The sequence below is a fragment of the Cydia splendana genome, chromosome 19 (genome assembly GCF_910591565.1).
Source record: "Cydia splendana chromosome 19, ilCydSple1.2, whole genome shotgun sequence".
In the NCBI taxonomy this organism is placed as follows: Eukaryota; Metazoa; Arthropoda; class Insecta; order Lepidoptera; family Tortricidae; genus Cydia; species Cydia splendana.
In genome coordinates, this window is record NC_085978.1 from 3,064,704 (window position 1) to 3,083,724 (window position 19,021).

Here is a 19,021-nt window from a genome sequence, read left to right on the forward strand (position 1 = left end):
GGCACACTTTATGTGTGCAAACAAATTTTCTTCATAAGTAGGTGTAATAAGTATTCGGCCGAATAGTACTTAATATTTGGCCGAATTCCGAATATTCGGCAAAGTGGCCGAATTAGTTTTTATTTTATGACTTTGTCGGCGTATATTTAAGTCATATTTAAGTCAAATTTCAGCTTAGAAAGCCTAACAAATAATGATCACTGAACAAAGCCGCGTACGAACAGACAGACGGACATGGCGAAACTATAACGGCCCATATATGTGACGTTATCTATTTCACCAAGAACGCAGTAGGAATTGCGAATGGCGTATATGGGGCATTCTCTATGAAAAGGGACCTTATTGTCGATGGCGCTTACGCCATTATTAACGATGCTCCGATATAAATACAATGCCGCGCGACGCTGTGCGGCGTAAGCGCCATCGACAATAAGGTCCCTTTTCATAGAGAATGCCCCATATACGCCACTCGCAATTCCTACTGCGTTCTTGGTGAAATTAACAAGAACACTTCAAAAATATTTATAGTATTATTTAATGACCCATTTACTTTTTAGAAGACAATTACATTGAAAATCAGAAAGTGTTTATTCAAACTACGTCGACACATCGATAGCGGCAACTAATCTACATGCAACGCCATCTGTCGGCAAATCTTGACACTTTAAAATTTCGTTTACAAACAAATGTTACCTTTTATTTAGCTAACAGTAAATAATAATAATCATTTAATAAAGTCGATAAGTAAAAAAATAAGGCAAGTTGCGGGTTGCAATAAAAATATGGTTAAGTAATATTTAATTTATATATGAAAATATGAGTATGGGTATGAAAATGTATACGTTACAGGCTACGTTATGTTTCGTGCGCAACTTATCTTGCGCACCCTTTAGCAACGGCTGTATGGAAACGCTTTAAATTCAATGTCAACAACAACTGTCAATTTTTCGGAGTTTTCATACGTAGTGATTATATTATCTTTGGTTTTCATCTTAAAGTTCATTTTGTATTTTATAACCGTTTGAAAGAGTAAACTCCAGTCGTGCGTCGGTGCTGACACACACACGGTTATGTTTTTTTTAAAATTATAAATGTTAGTTTATCGTTTTTTGATAAATGACAGCATTGTCAAAGAAATGAATTGAATCATCTTAATATTTGGATACAAGACTCCATTTGTTTAGTTAGTTCTAAAGGTAAGATTGATGAACGAAATATTACTTATTCTAAGCATGTTATTTTTTTGCAACCTTACGCGCAGCTTGCCTTATATCACATTTTTTTTACTGATAGGCATTATTAAATGATCATTATTATTATTTACTGTTAGCTAAATAAAAGGTAACATTTGGGACTGCAATGTTGCATACAAATTCCATTATTTGTCGAGTTCCAAACTTTTTAAAACTTGAAATGGCCATATCAAATGAAACAGCCAAACAGATGATTAGTACCGCGACTATTTAGCTGTCTCAAATAGGTTGGCGTATTTTCGGCAGAAAAATACACTTCTAGTTTTTTATTAAAAAAATAAAAAGGCGGCAAGTGCTTTTATCTGTGAAAATATATAGGTAAGAACGTTGCTTTTGTAAAATATTTCTATGATATTTATATTTCTTGCACCATTTTTGAGAAAAACACTATATATGACTCGGCTGGAAGGCTACTTGCTGGCTTCGGATTCAATTAAACGGACTCCCAAGGTAGTCCGTTTAAAACGAATCCTCAGCCTGCAAGTAGCTACTTCCGAGCCTCGACAATAATGTACTATTAATGCGTTACCTGAAATATAGACCGTGTTGGGGTCATTGTACAGGTCCTTGTCGTCGTAAGTGCCTCCCGGTATCTCGGTGTTGGTACGGTGCAGTATGATGTCTCTCTGTTTCACTTCTCCTTCTATGATTCGCCATGTCAATGCCTGTCGGTCATGAAATAAGTAAATTACACATTTACCTTCATTCACTAATGTCAAAGACATATCGATACCTTTGGGTTCAATTGGCTTAGCAATTAGTTATATACCATATATATACATTATATGGTATATAATTAATTTTCGCCAAAATGTCCTTTACGCCAATTGAACCCAAAGGTATCGATATGTAACTTCGTATAAGATGAATAAAGTCTAAGAAAAAAACGTGCCTCGGAAATCAAGAAAAAGTCATTCTCGGATAGATGGCGCACACACCTTTGGCCTATGCTCGGCTAGATGGCGTGACGACACCGTTTCATATTTAACAATTTTAACACATAGATATCAGTGAATGAACATGGGTCAAAATGATATAAAAATAATAAAATCATTTATTCATATATATACATTTTTTGATAATTTTATACGTTTTCATTTTGAGTTTTAGTCGTGTGTCGATAGATGGCAGTAAATTTACTGTGACTACAAAATTTACTATGACAGGACCCCTCTATACTATCTATTCTCTTTGCTAATGTCTAATCCCCTTATTCATAAACGTTTACTAAAGTTGACAAGCCGCTAATAATCGTTTGTCCCTTTCCATCATACCAATACGTCGGAAAGGGACAAATGATTATTATCGGCTTGTCAACTTTGGTAAACGTTTATGAATAAGGCGGTGAGCTTATTCCACCTGTCCAATTTCTTGGTCCAATGTGTATTGCGTCTCACATTTTGCTTGATGAGAGAGCGAGCCGCAATAACATTGGATCAAGACATTGGGTGGAATATGATCCTAAAAAAACAATCTTTACCGACTGTAAAATTTCGCAAGGGCTCTTTGTTTTGTTTGTATGTATATGGTTCTCGATTTTTCGAAGACGGGTGAATTTGAAGGGTCACTGGCAGGGCTCGGAACCGGTTTCTTTGTAAAACCCGAAATAGCCCAATATTTCAATTATTTTCTGCTCTTTACGTTGGACTGAATTATGTATTTAGTTAACAACTTCGTATTATTCGATTGTCCCATGAAAAATTAAATAATAAACCAAAGAACGAAAAAGAACGTAATAATACCGGTATTTTTTTTATGAAGCAAAAACCGGTTCCGAGCATTGGTCACTGGTCAATAAATTAAACCAAAATTAAACAACCATATAGAATTAATGCGTGTAATCATTAAATAAGAAATTATTAAGTTACACTTACTTATGACCCCAGAATTCATTTTTGCAAATCGGCAATGTACTTACTGCAAACATTACGAGACATGACATGACATGAGATTACGGATACGAGCTTGTTATAGAAACTGCCAACAAGCTACAAAAAGCTCATATCTCGTAACTAACTAGTGTGTTTTGCTCTACATTGCGGGCCGTTGTATTTCTAAGCAAAATTTATCTAAATATACTTTTTAGGTCGTATGCTAACCACCGTTTAAATATTCGCCCGTATTGGATTTATACACTGGAGATTATATAACATTACCTGGTCCACGTATCCTTTAGCCATAGACTAGGAATCCTATAGACGGAGTTTAGAGCAATTATTTCATGAAACCAATGCTGCCAAAAATACTGGGGTGCGGGGGACGAGGTGAGCGAGGTCCCGTGCCGTGATTGGTCCTTTCAAAGACACGGACGTCACACAAAGACACTTTCGACTCGAAAATGGAGTAAAACTACCGTATATTGTGGCAGAGGGGGTAGAGCTACTATGCTCAGTCTGGAGGATGTCTTGTCTGTGCCTTTAGCAGAGACAACAGCCTGGTATTCGCCGGGCGGTAGTGCGCGGCGTTGCGGCTGGCGCGGTAGGAAAGAGAAATGTGGACTCCACCCCGTCGCAACAAGGTCGTATTTTGTAGTGTGTGTTCCAACTCAGTATCTTACCAAGAGTTTTGGCCGAAGTAGTCAAGTCATACATATACTCGTACCTAGAGCAGTAATTACCTGGTCAACGTATCCTTTAGCAGAGACAACAGCCTGGTATTCGCCGGGCGGTAGTGAGGCGCGGTAGTGCGCGGCGTTGCGGCTGGCGCGGTAGGGACGGGAGAAACCGTTAACAACGACGGTGGCGTCACGCACCGGGCCGCCATCTTCACTCTTTATGTAACCCTGGATACCTGACAAAAAAAAAAACATTAAGAAAAAAATGGACTAGGGTCGGTTACACGAAACCGTCTGTCACAGTTAAAGCATTCGCAAAATTTTATCGTATGGGAAGTTTCATAGATCTCTATTGCTAACTTCAAAACTTTGAAGCCGTTTTTGGCTGCCAAATTTCCAAGTGAAAATTAAGTATTTGTTGTAATATCAATTAAAAACGGAAGGCCTTAAATGGAAGTGGGCAGGTCACGTGGCTAGGTACCAAGATGGCAGGTGGACAAAGAGAGCGACTACATGGAAAAGGCCAGACGGAGACCGCAGACCTGGAAGACCAAAGGGGAGATGGAAAGACGAGATCGTGGAGATTTCCGGGGAAAATTGGGCAGAAATAGCATCCGATAGAGACAATTGGAAATGCCTGGAAGAGGCCTTTACCCGCCGAGAGGTCCACACCTAAATAATGTGTTCAAATTTACATTTTATTCTTAATCCTAAATCAATATTTTCTCAATCAAATGGACAATTTCTAAACATGGAATTATAATTAAAAACTGATTGTTACCAGTGTTAGCCAGCTCGACGAATTTCATGATGCCGCGAAGGTTGCTCTTCCACACGTAGGCTATGTCGCTCTCGCTCGGCATCTTGCAACAACTCAGACCCAGCGATACCACCGGCGTATTGTACCTGAAAAATATATATAAATCTTTATTGCACAGTGTTAAAAGTAACAGTGGACCGACGCCTTTGATGTTTGCGTAAATGCCGACGCCGCACACGAACACAGTAGGATTGTCACAAACTTTTACACAACTGCCCAAAAATTACAAACATTTCAAATAAGACATGTTTCAAGTAAGTAGTACCGAGTTACTAACAATGGCGATGTATGCAGCTCGGGTGCGCGTGACCCACGTTTACTTATAAAAAACTTGATTTAAATTTTAACAACGTCGGCGTGGCCTAACGAATTTACGAACATTTTATACAACGTTTTCATTTCATAATAGATTATTTTTTTTTATAACATACATAATTGCACAAGGGTTAACTGGAAGAGATCCCTGAAAGGGATAAGTTCGCCTTTGTACTAATAATTTGTGTTCTTTCATGTTTTATGTTTCTTTTTGTACAATTAAGTATTTTACTACTACATACATATAATCACGCCTATTTCCCGGAGGGGTAGGCAGAGACCACGGATTTCCACTTGCTACGATCCTGACATACCTCTTTCGCTTCCTTCACTTTCATAACATTCCTCATACACGCTCGCCGGTTTAGGGTGCTCTTGACCTGGCCTTTCTTCAGGATTTCCCCGATCTGATCAGACATGGTATAATAATATACTCCGCCTGGTACTCCATTCCCGTCTTTTCTAGGTGACACAAGCCTACGTCATCATGCGACAGCGCTATATGATAATATGCGATAGCGCTATATATAGCGGCCATGTTATTGTGACGTAGGCCTGTGTCACTCTGGGAATAGAAGACCATGTTTTATTAGACCATGTGATCAGAGAAAGTCCGCCGAGGTCTACCCCTTCCAACTCCCACTTCCACTTCTCCCTTATACACTCTCTTTGTTAGCCTTCTTTCACTCATTCTTTCCACATGTCCAAACCATCTCAACATACCTTTCTCAATTTTTGTCACTACATCTACATTCAGTCCACACTTTTCCCTTATCACACTGTTCCTAATTCTATCTTGCAATCTCACACCACACACACTTCTCAGCGCTCTCATTTCCACTGCATTCACTTGGCTCTGATGCCTCTTCTGCCATACCCAACTTTCGCTACCATACATAAGTGTAGGCACCAACACCCGTCTATGAACAGCCAACCGTGCTTTTTGCGACACCTTCTGGCTACTCATAAAAGCGTTAAGTGCCCCATTCACACGATTTCCAGCATTCACTCTCCTTTCAATGTCTTTATCATGCTTACCGTCCCTAGTGAACAAGGTTCCCAGATACACAAACTCTTTCACTTGTTCCACTCTTTCTTGCCCAATCGAAATTTCACAGTTTGTCATATTTTCTTCCTTTTCAAATACCATTACTTTCGTCTTGCTTACATTTATTTTCATTCCTTTCCTTTCAAAAGACCCATGCATTCCAGTTACCATCTCCTGCAACTCGTCACCCGATGACGCTAGCAATACCAGGTCATCAGCGTAAAGAAGACATTTGACGGATAACGCACTCATTCTCAGCCCACATTCATTATTTTTCAAATCATGCAAACTACTATCCATGAACAGATTAAACAGCCACGGTGACGCTACACATCCCTGCCTAACACCCTTCTCGATGCTAAACCACTCAGTGTACGATCCGTTTACTCTCACACTAGCACTGGAATCCTCATAGAGCGATTTCAGTGCCTGAATGAGATGGCCGCTCAATCCATACATCGACAGTACCGACCACAGTTCATTCCTCACCACTCTGTCATAAGCCTTTTCCAGATCCACGAAAGCGCAATAGACCGTTTGACCTTTGGCCAAATACTTTTCGGCTATGCATCGCAAGGAAAAGACTTGATCCGTACATCCCATACCCTTTCGGAATCCCGCTTGTGGATCCCATACTTTCTCATCGGTTACTTTCACTACTCTTTCAATCAATATCTTTGCATACAATTTGCCGACGACGCTGAGTAAGCTAATGCCTCTGTAGTTTTTGCAATCCAGTTGTGATCCCTTGCCTTGTAAAGAGGTACAATGACAGCCTTGCACCAGTCCCTGGGCACTTGACCGGTTCTAAAGCACATATTGAAAAGGCGATACAACTGACTTGCTACAATGCCTTGTCCAGCTTTCAGCATCTCGACAGAAACTTTATCATATCCCGCAGCCTTTACTGATTTCATTCCTTTCAACGCTTTCACAATTTCATCCATGCTAATACTATCTTCATTTTCCGACACGTTTTCAATGCTTTCATTCAACTCCGAAATTGGCGTGTTTTTCTCCTCTCTATCAAACAAACTTTCAAAATACTCTTTCCATCTTTTTAAGATGCATTCTTCCTCATTCACTAATTCTTGTCTTTTATTGATTTTAGCTCAGAAGCCTGGGTGTTACACCTGGCCAAACGAACGGACTTCCAGAAAAACATTATATTTGCCTGGAAATCTTGAGAGAGCCTTTCTTCCATTTTATCTTTCTGTTCGACTTTCTTTCTTATAAGTAGGTTTAAATATAAAGTAAATGTTTTCAGACCAATCATTGTCTATGGAAATATAGTTTTATATAAAGTAGGTATATGTGATAGGCCACCTCTTTGTTTCATACTTGTCTATTGCAAAACTTATCTATAGTTCGTTTTTTTTAGCATTAGAAAAAAGGTAAACAATCTTGATGTGTCTTTTAATTGAAAAACACGTTTTAAAAATAAGTCACGGCCAATATGTTACAATTATTAATCGAATACGATCATTTATATTCTTCTGCTTTCATAAGTAATAGTTACTGATTTATAAAAAGCGTTTTTCAATTAAAAGACATGTCAAGATCGCATACCTTGTTTCTAATGCTAAAAAAAACGAACTATAGTGACCTATGTATGCCATGTAGTGTAGCACTCTTCGGTATGATAATACAAGATGATGAATATATGATGATTATACAAGGTGGCTAAAAAATAAGTGCATTCCCGTTGCCATGGAGGTTTTGGGATTATACTGAGCAACTTTTATTATGGGACCAACCCCGAGATCGAAAACAAAAAAATTACCCTCCCATTGAAAATAGACCAGCCAAAATGTATGAAACAGCCTAATTTTTTTTTCGCTAATTCGAGGTTGGTCCCATAGTAAAAGTTGCTCAGTATAATACCAAAACCTCCCTGGCAACGGGAATGCACTTATTTTTTTGCCACCCTGTAGATAGAGAAAAACTGTCACCTCTCGCATAACACATCGAGTAAGTTCCCGTGGTTGGAGGGGGTGCTGCGGCACTCGTATTTGTCCATGGGTGTCCTGTTGTCCTGGTACTTTTGTGCGAACTGCTCGAAGAGACGGCGGGACAGGTCTGGGTATGCTACGTCTTCCGTGCCTGGAATAAAACAAGTTTTCATAATGATTTTCTTAGTTAAAAAAACCGGTTAAGTGCGAGTCGGACTCGCGCACGAAGGGTTCCGTACTATTACGCAAATAACATCAAAAAAATCACGTTTGTTGTATGGGAGCCCCACTTAAACATTTTTTTTTAGTATTTGTTGTTATAGCGGCAACAGAAATATATCACGGTTCATGAGTTACAGCCTGGTGACAGACAGACAGATGGACGGACAGCAGAGTCTTAGAAATAGGGTCCCGATTTACCCTGGGTATAGAACCCTCTCATCAACGAAGGCCTTCTCTCGTGTATAGTTGGTCAGTGGACTTAGATTGGTTTTGGTGATGTAGTGGTACAGACTATCGCCAAACTTTTCTAGTGGAGATAGAAAGAGACAACATACCTGAAGACAGGTCCAACATGATGTCATATTTCTCAGCCTTGAGGAGATCTACGAAGGCCTTCTCTCTCGTGTAGTTGGTCAGTGGACTTAGATTGGTTTTAGTGATGTAGTGGTACAGACTATCGCCGAACTCTTCTTCTAGGGGCGATAACTGGGGACAACAAAACAACAAGTTAGGGGCTATTCATAAATTACGTCATTTCAAATTAGGGGGGGGGGGGTCTGGCCATCGGATGATGGTAGCATGACGTATGAGGCAACGTGGTCATTCGAAGCATGATTTTTGGATGATTTTGGGGGGGTCAAAAATCGTCAAAAAACGATGACGAAATTTATGGACAGCCCCTTATATGATTAACAATGTGTGCAGAGTTTAAAAAAAAAATTGAATAGTTCACGTATTTCGGAAAAATATCACAATAAACAAAGGAACTTTACATTTTAAGAAACAAAGTTCATCCCCCATATACCTAATTTAGTTATTTCCAAAAAAAAAGCAATCTTGTAAGCTTTATATCGGCATATCGATAGGTATGGTTTATTCACTTATCGTTATTTTTAATTACATAAAACTAAATGGGGAAGGTATGCCTAATTATTTGTGGAAGTAATGTAATGTAAAAAGCTACCTGGCATTGTTCCCCGCTAAATCCGTGCAGTATTTTCTCATACAACGGATCCAGGTTAGGTATAAAGTGAAGCACAGCGTTCTCGAGCAGACTTTTATGTCTCGGTTCGCCGAGTGAATACGCTGTTGCTATGTGGCGGGCGAAGTTGAGGAGCATTTCTTGTCCGACGGCGTGGGAGGCGTAAAGGTTGCTGATTATGGCCATGTGGAGCTTGGTCTCTTCGGGGGAGCCGACCTGAAAGTATTTACATAATTACATATTAAAATAGTGTAAAATGGACAACGAAGAGAACTGGAAAAATGAAGTTGAATTGAAGTTGTGATTTTAGTGTTGTTTAAATTTTTTGGTTTGAAAGGGTAATCGTTCTTCGGTGCGGTGCTCAAAAGATGTCTCAAATGCGTTCATGCCAAAACATTTGTCATTCAAAAATCCATTCATACGTTCGTGATCGACCGGCCGGATCGACTGCTTGTGAATTTCCCCTATTACTCAAATCCGTCATCACCGTCACCGTCGCGGGTGGTTTATTTGGTATCGGATTGTAGCATCCATATCTATTATCGCATGTAATGTGTAAAATTAAGTTGCACGATGTCGTAATCAGGCGGAGTGGAGCCGTGTTGTTTTTATGGTATTTTAAAATTTTCAATTGTACCTGGTGAACGAAACACACAGTGTATTGTAAAGACTTGTGTTAAATATAAATTCAATAACCATCAGTTGGATCACTTGGATCTAGTCATCGTGCAGCGTGGCCTCCGCTTCAAACAATGCTGGACGGAGCGCCAGTGCACTACGTTACCGGGTTGCAGAGATATTTGGTAACATTTGTTGGTGGCCTATGAGGGGAGGGCAAACTAAAATCACGGTAAAGGAGAAAGATCAAACTAACAGCACGATAATGAAGACTGAAGACGCCATTAACACGCCATCCAGAAGCTTCGAGACGTCAACGATACGCCATCTACAAAGGAAATACCGGGTTGCAGGGAAATTTGATAACACTTACCTTGTCGGTCATCTTGAGCTGGTGCAGCGAGGCGGTGAGCAGGCTGTCTCCCGACCGGAACTCCGCAATGGCCGGGAACTTGTTCTCCAGCTCCGCCAGCTCGGCGTACAGCTCGAGTGTAGAGTGGTAACGCGTGTGCATTATATTGTCTAGCACGCTGTCGGGTTCGGAACATCATAATAAATACATCAGTATGACAAAAAAATACTTCACAAAAGACTGTAGAAAAGTTGTATAGTCTAAGAAAGTCGTGTATTGGGTTTGATCCACTTTGATCGCTTCCGATGGTACATTACGGCACCATATGATTTACGGTAACTAAGTTGTAAAATGTCATATTTAAGAAGCCAATGTTGCCGTATAATGTATGGACGGAACCGTATATTAATATCGCCATCTGCACAAACTGTCAAGTACAATTTTTTCTTAGATTTTACAACTGTTTTAGAATTAATATGGCCTTTAGCTATGGCCCAAAATTATGTGAACTAACTAATTTTCAAACAGATACTAGAACACAGACTATAACCTGATAAAACTCATTTTTCCTTCACCTTTAATAAAAGTTGTATTTATTAATATTCTGGGTTGATATGAGTTAATAGTTTAGACTAAAGACTAATTAATATTTAATATAACTTTACATCGAAAATATTTTTGAGATAATTTTAGATTTATTTTGTTTAGAAGAAGTTAATGGAAAAAAATAGTTAGTAAGATTAGACAGTTAATGCAATAAATAATACATGAGAAGCGTGCATACATATTTATTGATTAACATACAAGCGGTGCGTCTACCGTCTACTTATATAAGTGCGTAAAACATGTGTTAGTGAGGAATGAGTATTATAAGTGTAATAGAAGATAAAGTTGTCATCAAATGGTCTACCAAATAAGAGAATTACGTATCTTAAAAGCTTAAATGTATTAACCACAAGTATCAAAATTTAGATACCCAAAATATTGCTCTTGCTTCTTCAACAAACATGGTATGTGTATTAATTTTGAACACCAGATTAGCAAAGCTATTTCTGCTCTTGACTGTACACGTCTAGACATTTTATTTTATAATAGGTTCTCGCTAAAATTGACGAGTTTCCATTCTCAAGTATTGACCACTTCATAATAAACATACGTGATTTTCTGACTAAATGAAACGGAGGTAAACAACGAAAAATAAAAACTAGTTCTTGATACTTTCCTTCTGTATCTTTTTTGCATTAGATTTTTGATGTAAATCGTCAAACCATATATGTTATAGAACATCTAAAATGTCTTTATCCGTTATCATAAATGTACAATTTAATTGTATAAAATGGTCCTATAATAATTATTGATTTATTAAGTACCTAAGAAAATTATGTATCATTTTAAATTTCGTAACTTACCCCATCAAAAAATATAAAACCTTATACAACACACACATTGCAAAGCTACATACGACACGTGACGTATACATGAAAAGCAAACACAAAAAGCATTAAGTAACATTAAAGTATAAAGCGAAAATCAATCTTATCCGTGAGTCAATAGAGTTTATTTTAACAAACCTTATGTTTATGGCTTCTAGGTAAGCATGAAAGAAGTAAAAAAGTAAAGTTATTTTTATACATAAACACATAATCTCTTTTTGTAATATGTCTAATAAAAACCGGTAAGTTGTTAGTTTTAATTACAAAACCTTAGTCATACTCAGAGCATTTACTATATTAAAAAAGATTAGGAAATAGTAGTTTGTGTTACAAGGGATCAAAATGATATATTTCCGTCAAGGGCGTACATTGAATCCTGACCTTAATGAGGGATTCAAGTGTTAACGCCCAAGACGAAATAATTTTGATACCGTGTGACACATACTGCTTTTCACATCAACTATGAGGAAATTGTTAGGTTCCAAAATATGTATTATTTGACCAAAAAAAAATAGTATGCAAGAAAGAAAAAATCGTGTCCTAGAACAGAAAAGTACAACTTTGATCCCTCCTAGCAGGGAAGAAAAGTGCCACTTTGATCCCTCCTAGCGGGGAAGAAAAAGCCCTTTTTCGAATAGGTGATGTGAAAAGCGTATTTACCTATTAATAGTTTTATCAGTTCATATATATTTTTTTTCAATAGATATACTCAGTCAACCTTATTATTTAATACAGACAGTTTTATATCAAATTTCATAAATAAAGCTCCTTTCTATACTTTTACGTCCAATACTTTAAAAATACTTTAGAAAGATTATAATATAAAAGGAAATGCCAATCATATATAGATTTGAGATCATAAAATTTGAGATCAAGAAAGAATAGATAAGAAATTGCCAATCTAATAATCGTACCAAGCTAACTCTGCATCGAATTTAAAATGACAAACTGTGGTAATGTTGATTAATGTCAAATATCTATGAAAATATGACACTCCCTCACTTTGTTCTCACGTCGGTACAAAGTTAGCTTAAACCATAGACTTAGGAATCCTCTAGACGGAGTTTAGAGCAATTATTTCATGAGACCGATGCTGCCGAAAATACTGGGGTGCGGGGGACGAGGTGAGCGAGTCCCGTGCCGTGATTGGTCCGTTCAAAGACACGGGCGTCACACAAAGACACTTTGACTCGAAAATGGAGTAAAACTACCGTATATTTGTGGCAGAGGGGGTAGCGCTACTATGCTCAGTCTGGAGGATGTCTTGTCTGTAGCTTAAACATTATTTTGAAATCAAGAAAGAAAAGAGATTGCCAATGTAATATAGACCGTATCGCCATAAACACAAGACTGGTATCAGCTTACCGGAAGTCGTAGGCCGAGGACCAGTGTTGCGGGTCGTCGGGCATTAGGGTGAAGTTGACGCTGACCGAGCCGGATTCTGGTACTACCACCTCTTCTGTCACGCTCTCGTAGCTGTTGGAAAATGGATTCTATTTAGTTTCTGGTAAGGTCGCTTATTGTTTGCAGATGAGATCAGCCACAGATCAAGACCAAGTAATATTCATTTATAGAAAACGAAAACGTGAATCTAAAGTTAAATTCTCACGTCACTTTTCATCTGTCGATAAACAATTTGTGATCTCTGCTTCGGCCCTGTTCTATTACTCAATTTATCGATAAATTATTTATATGAAAAGATACAACATTTATAGTATGTCATGAATGTCAGCCATGTGTATTCTGGCAGTGTGCGTGTGCATGCGTGTGTGTTCGTGTGCGTGTGTGTGTGTGTGTGGGTGTGTGTGTGTGTGTGTGTGTGTGTGTGTGTGTGTGTGTGTGTGTGTGTGTGTGTGTGTGTGTGTGTGTGTGTGTATGTGTGTGTGCGCGCGCACCTATATGTACACCGTAGCTCTTAACGGATCAACCCGTTTAGATTTATTTATTTATTTTAAACTTTATTGCACATCAAAAAAAGTACAAATGGCGAACTTAATGCTTTATTTGATAACAGGATTTCTAGCGATGGTTCTTAGACATATTTTATCAAATTCGGTCCATACGTTTCATTGTCCTGGGGTTCTTTTTTTAATTTTTAATATCCGGGAGACCGAGCTTTGCTTACTCAAAAATGCGCGTTTTCCCAGAGATAAGACCTAGCTAGATCGATTTTTCGGCCCCGAAACCCCCCATATAGCAAATTTCATCGAAATCGTTAAAGCCGTTTCCGAGATCCCCGAAATATATAAATAAATAGATATACAAGAATTGCTCGTTTAAAGATTAGATTAGATATTAGATTGACATACCCGTGCTTGCTAGCAGTGACATTATAGCGGCCAGGCACGAGCAGCCGCCAGTAGTCGCCGTCGCGCGCCGTGCGCACGGTGTGCCGGATGCCGGACACGGACACGGTCGCGTTGGCCAGGTTCCCGCCTATATGGCTGTGAACGAAACCGTGGACACCCTTGTGGACCTGGGAAAAACACATTAATTGATCGGTTCCGGTCTGGCCTAGTGGGTAGTTACCCTGCCTGTGAAGCCGATGGTCCTGGGTTCGAACGCCGGTACGGCCATTTATTTGTGTGATGAACACAAATATTTGTTCCTGAGTCATGGGTATTTTCTATGTACATAATTATGTATTTATCTATATAAGTATGTATATCGTCGCCTAGCAACCATAGTACAAGCTTTGCTTAGTTTGGGGCTAGGTTGATCTGTGTAAGATGTCCCCTGGTATTTATTTTATTTTATGTGTTTATTGATTGATATTTTAGTAATTATTGTAACTTTAGAACCGATTTGACTTTATAAGTCGAAAGCCGCAAGTTCTGTTGCATGTTTGAAACCCGCTCCGTGCCAAATACATTAAGTTTGAGGCCACACATTAAAATAATATAATTTAAATTGAAAAATATATGTATTCTTTGTATTTTTTCATTCTAAAATCTATTCAAACGTTCCCGATCGACCGAACGGATCGATTGCTTGTCCATATTTACTCCCGCTCAAATCAGATCTCAGAACTGGAGCAGCTTCAGGCCCGTCGTCACACCTTCAGGTCTCCGTACCAGAGGCCATCAAGGAGCGCTCGGCACAACTATCCTACCGAGTCGCAGGGATATTTGGTAACATTTTCTGGTGGCCCATGAGGGGTCATCCATTAATTACGTCACACGTTTAGGGGGAGGGAGGGGTCAAGAAAATGTGACATGTTGTGACATGGGGGAGGGGGGAGTCACAAACATTGTGACGTCACTTTAACTTCATCAGTAACCGAAAATTAATTTATATTTATTTATTCGCTGTACAGTTAAATAATGAGTTTTTGGAAGTAATTTTCGTTCCCTATTGGTTTTGTGTTATAAAATTACTAATATTTCTTTTAACAATAATATTTTTTTATTCAAAAAATAATGCCGAGTTAACAAAATTGCCTAAAATGTGACGTCGCACCAGGTGGGGAGGGATTTGCAAAATGTGACCAAGTGTGACAAGGAGGGGGGGAGGGGTCAAAAAACCTAGAAATTCGTGTGACGTAATTAATGGATGATCCCTGAGGGGATTGAGTAAAATCTCAACAAATTAATAAATAATCAGTAAAAAAGTCCCGACACAATTAACACAACACTTAGCTGCTTTGTTACTGCACACCGTTGTATGGGGACCTTGCACTTTGAGACTATGCGCTGAAACTTGGCACAGTTGATTCTTAGCTGGTCTTGAGCAGATACAGACCGGGAGACCTCGAGAGCCACGTCTCATTTAGTGGGGGGAGGGGGGGAAGTTCGACGCCGCCGCGCTTCACTTGGAGCAACATTTCTCTAAAACTATACCTATTAGGGAATGTAATATATCATTTTCGGATAAATTAAGGACGAGGAATCTAGTTTTGGAACAAAAACAATGCACTTTCTAACAAAAAAAAAGCATAAAGTAGAAAAGACTAAAAAACGTATTTTTGATTTTTTCATAATTACCAATTTTTTTTTAAAGTATAGCAGGAATCTGAAAACAAAAAATACAGTCGTAAAGCTACACTTATTACGTTTAAGAAAATATATAGTTTAATACACAAAACTGTTGATAAATGGGAGATAAAAAATAATATTAAGCGTGGGTCAGAGTGATCTCAATACAAAATATGATGAATGTGGGAAAGTTACTTATAATTTGTTCTACAATCGTTTATTTTTCTTGTTTTTCGTAAATAACTCGTAAACGGTAGCCCACAGCAAAAAAATATCTTTTACGTAAATAATCTGTTTCAGATTTCTTATAAAATAAGTACTACTGTTTTTCGGTACCATCAATATTAAAAAAAATATTGAAGGGAGAAAATAAATACTTAGGTCCCCTTTTTTAGTCATTCGTAAATAACTCGTAAACGAAGGCCAATAGCAAAACAATTTTTAGTACATGAATAATTTACATAAAATTTCCTACAAAAAAGGTCATTCGAACTTTTTCGCTAGGATCAATATTAAAAACGATATTAAAGAGAGAAAATTAATTCTAAGGTCCCCTTTTTAAATATTGATCCTAGCGAAAAAGTTTGAATAACCTTTTTTGTAGGAAATTTTATGCTAATTATTCTTGTGTTAAAATATTTTTTGCTATTGGACATCCTTTACGAGTTATTTACGAATGACTAAAAAAGAGGACCTTAGTATTTATTTTCTCCCTTCAATATTTTTTTTAATATTGACCTTAGCGAAAAAAAGGAGCACTTATTTTATAAGAAATCTTAAACAGATTATTTACGTAAAAGATATTTTTTTGCTGTGGGCTACCGTTTACGAGTTATTTACGAAATTATTAAAAAATAAACGATTGTAGAACAAATTATAAGTAACTTTCCCACATTCATAATATTATGTATTGAGATCACTCTGGCCCACGCTTAATATTATTTTTTATCTCCCATTTATCAACAGTTTTGTATATTAAACTATATATTTTCTTAAACGTAATAAGTGTAGCTTTACGACTGTATTTTTTGTTTTCAGATTCCTGCTATACTTTAAAAAAAAATTGGTAATTATGAAAAAATCAAAAATACGTTTTTTAGTCTTTTCTACTTTATGCTTTTTTTTGTTAGAAAGTGCATTGTTTTTGTTCCAAAACTAGATTCCTCATCCTTAATTTATCCGAAAATGATATATTACATTCCCTAATTGGTATAGTTTTAGAGAAATGTTGCTCCAAGTGAAGCGCGGCGGCGTCGAACTTCCCCCCCTCCCCCCCACTAAATGAGACGTGGCTCTCGAGGTCTCCCGGTCTGTATCTGCTCATGACCAGCTAAGAATCAACTGTGCCAAGTTTCAGCGCATAGTCACAAAGTGCAAGGTGTCGTGCACTAACAAACTAGCTAACTGGGGCTGTATCCTATTCGTAATTTATATTAATGATTTGTCAAAAATCTTAAGTACCAAGGCCGTGCTATACGCCGACGACATCTCCTTAATATTTGAATGCGACGATAGTGAGGACCTACACAATAAACTGCATTGTACTTTTAAATTAATATTAGATTGGCTAAATGATCATAATCTCCAATTGAATATCGCTAAAACTAAAATCATGCACATAAAACCTTGTCAGAAGCCAGCAATTGATATGAACCCTTGCTATAATAATGAATCATTGGTGGTTGTTGAGTCATGTTCTTTACTAGGTGTGGAAATAGACTCCTGCGTAAATTGGAAGGCACACGTTGATAAAATCTCGATTAAATTATCTAAATTTACATATGCCCTCTCCATGTTGAAGAAATGTACAGACTTAAAAGCTGCAACTAATGCCTATTATGCCTATGCCCATTCTTGGTTATCATATGGTATTATTTTATGGGGGAATAGCACGAACGTAGAGTCGTTGTTCTTGCTACAAAAAAAGTGTATAAGAATACTAGCAAATATAAATGACATGGAGAGTTGCCTCCCTTATTTCAAAAAAATGAAAATATTAACGTTAACTTCACTGTACATTTTTGAATTGTGTAAATTAGTTAAAAAACAAAAACATTTATTTGAGCGAACAAGAGATAACTTTCCACGGAATCAAAATCTGCGGAAAAGAAATAAATTAGTATGCACTTTCACAAATCTAAAAATAGTAAACTCCGGTCCTTACCATATGGCAGTCACAGTATATAACAACATACCGTTGGAACTAAAACATATAGAGAAAGATTCAACATTCTTCAACAAGCTAAAAAAGTTTCTGGTTGAAAACTCATTTTACAATATAAAGGAGTATCTTAATTACAAGTCTTAATTATGTTAATTGCTAGTGTGTGCTAGTTTTTAAGTACTAGTTTTTAAGTATTAGTTTTTAAGTATTAGTTTTTAAGTATTAGTTTTTAAGTATTAGTTTTTAAGTCTTTATGTATATTGCTGTGCCCCAACGGGGTTTATGTTTGGAACATGTAAATATTTTAACTCCTTGTAAAACCCATAAAAGCAATGAATAAATAAATTATGAAAATTATTATGAAATTATGAAATGTTTTCCCGCTTCCTCGGTTACAAATCTTAGAGAATTTAATAGCTGGAGTCGCCTTTAAGAGCTTACCCCTCTGCCGAAAAGCTTGCACAATTGTGCATACTTTTGTATGGACTGACATGGCTATTTGTACGTTACGTACAAATCATGTAGAAATAGCAATACATTTGACGTCCCCTCCCCCGCAAAAATCGGCAGACTGTTTCGTACAGAAAATGACAGCCATGACGTCTCCAGTTGCTAAATGCTCTAAGTTACAAATAGATCAGATTCGCTACATGAGTGTCAAGTACATTTGCGTCCCTTTTAGTCTCCTAAAACATTAATAATCAAGAGTTTTCAAGCTCTTTGAGATCCCTATAACTGCTGATTTCTACTACTGTTTTTTCTGTAAAAATTTGCCTTACGCTAATGTTTTCTTACCTCTTCAATGTACGCCAGTAATGCCTCCCGATTGTCCGCCCAGTAGGTAGGCAAGTCAGAAGCGGGGGGAAACTTAAAACAGCCGAGCTCCAGTGTGATTTCCATATCGTTTGTGTGTAGGTAGTTCCAGTCTTGCATGCCGCCGGCTAGCACGTACCTGGGAAGTTAAATTGTTAACCGATTAAATCTTTTATTATTGTATATTATTTACTAAAACGAAACTAAACTAAAGGTTGTCTGGAAGAGATCGCTTTTTAGCGATAAGACCGCCTGTTGTTTAACCTCTTTTTACAAGCTTTTATTTAGATTCACCTGACCGTTGTCTGTCTGTGTGTAATCAAATCTTGCAAGTTAAATTTCATCCACTTCCCGGTTTCCGATCGAGCTAAATTTTTCATACATACGTATGTCGGGTGACAATGCAATATTATGGTGTCATCGAGCTGATCTGATGATGGAGACCGGAGGTGGCCATAGGAACTCTGTGATGAAACAACGAAACCTAATGGTGTTTGGGGTTTTTAGAATTGTCTCGATGA

At 37.7% G+C, this 19,021-nt stretch overlaps 1 protein-coding gene across 5 annotated transcripts in view; it reads right to left on the reverse strand.

The window, feature by feature from the left end:
* LOC134799860 (carboxypeptidase D-like) overlaps positions 1-19,021 on the reverse strand; it is a 68,702-nt gene that overhangs the window by 9,252 nt on the left and 40,429 nt on the right. For all 5 annotated transcript variants that reach the window (XM_063772262.1, XM_063772265.1, XM_063772264.1 and 2 more), the window contains 10 exons: positions 18,483-18,639; positions 13,859-14,025; positions 12,915-13,025; positions 10,138-10,294; positions 9,129-9,362; positions 8,500-8,650; positions 7,943-8,093; positions 4,589-4,713; positions 3,871-4,043; positions 1,783-1,918 (listed from right to left, as the gene is read on the reverse strand). In XM_063772262.1, coding sequence (XP_063628332.1) covers positions 1,783-1,918; positions 3,871-4,043; positions 4,589-4,713; positions 7,943-8,093; positions 8,500-8,650; positions 9,129-9,362; positions 10,138-10,294; positions 12,915-13,025; positions 13,859-14,025; positions 18,483-18,639 — 1,562 coding nt within the window. The remainder of the gene's footprint in view (positions 1-1,782; positions 1,919-3,870; positions 4,044-4,588; positions 4,714-7,942; positions 8,094-8,499; positions 8,651-9,128; positions 9,363-10,137; positions 10,295-12,914; positions 13,026-13,858; positions 14,026-18,482; positions 18,640-19,021) is intronic.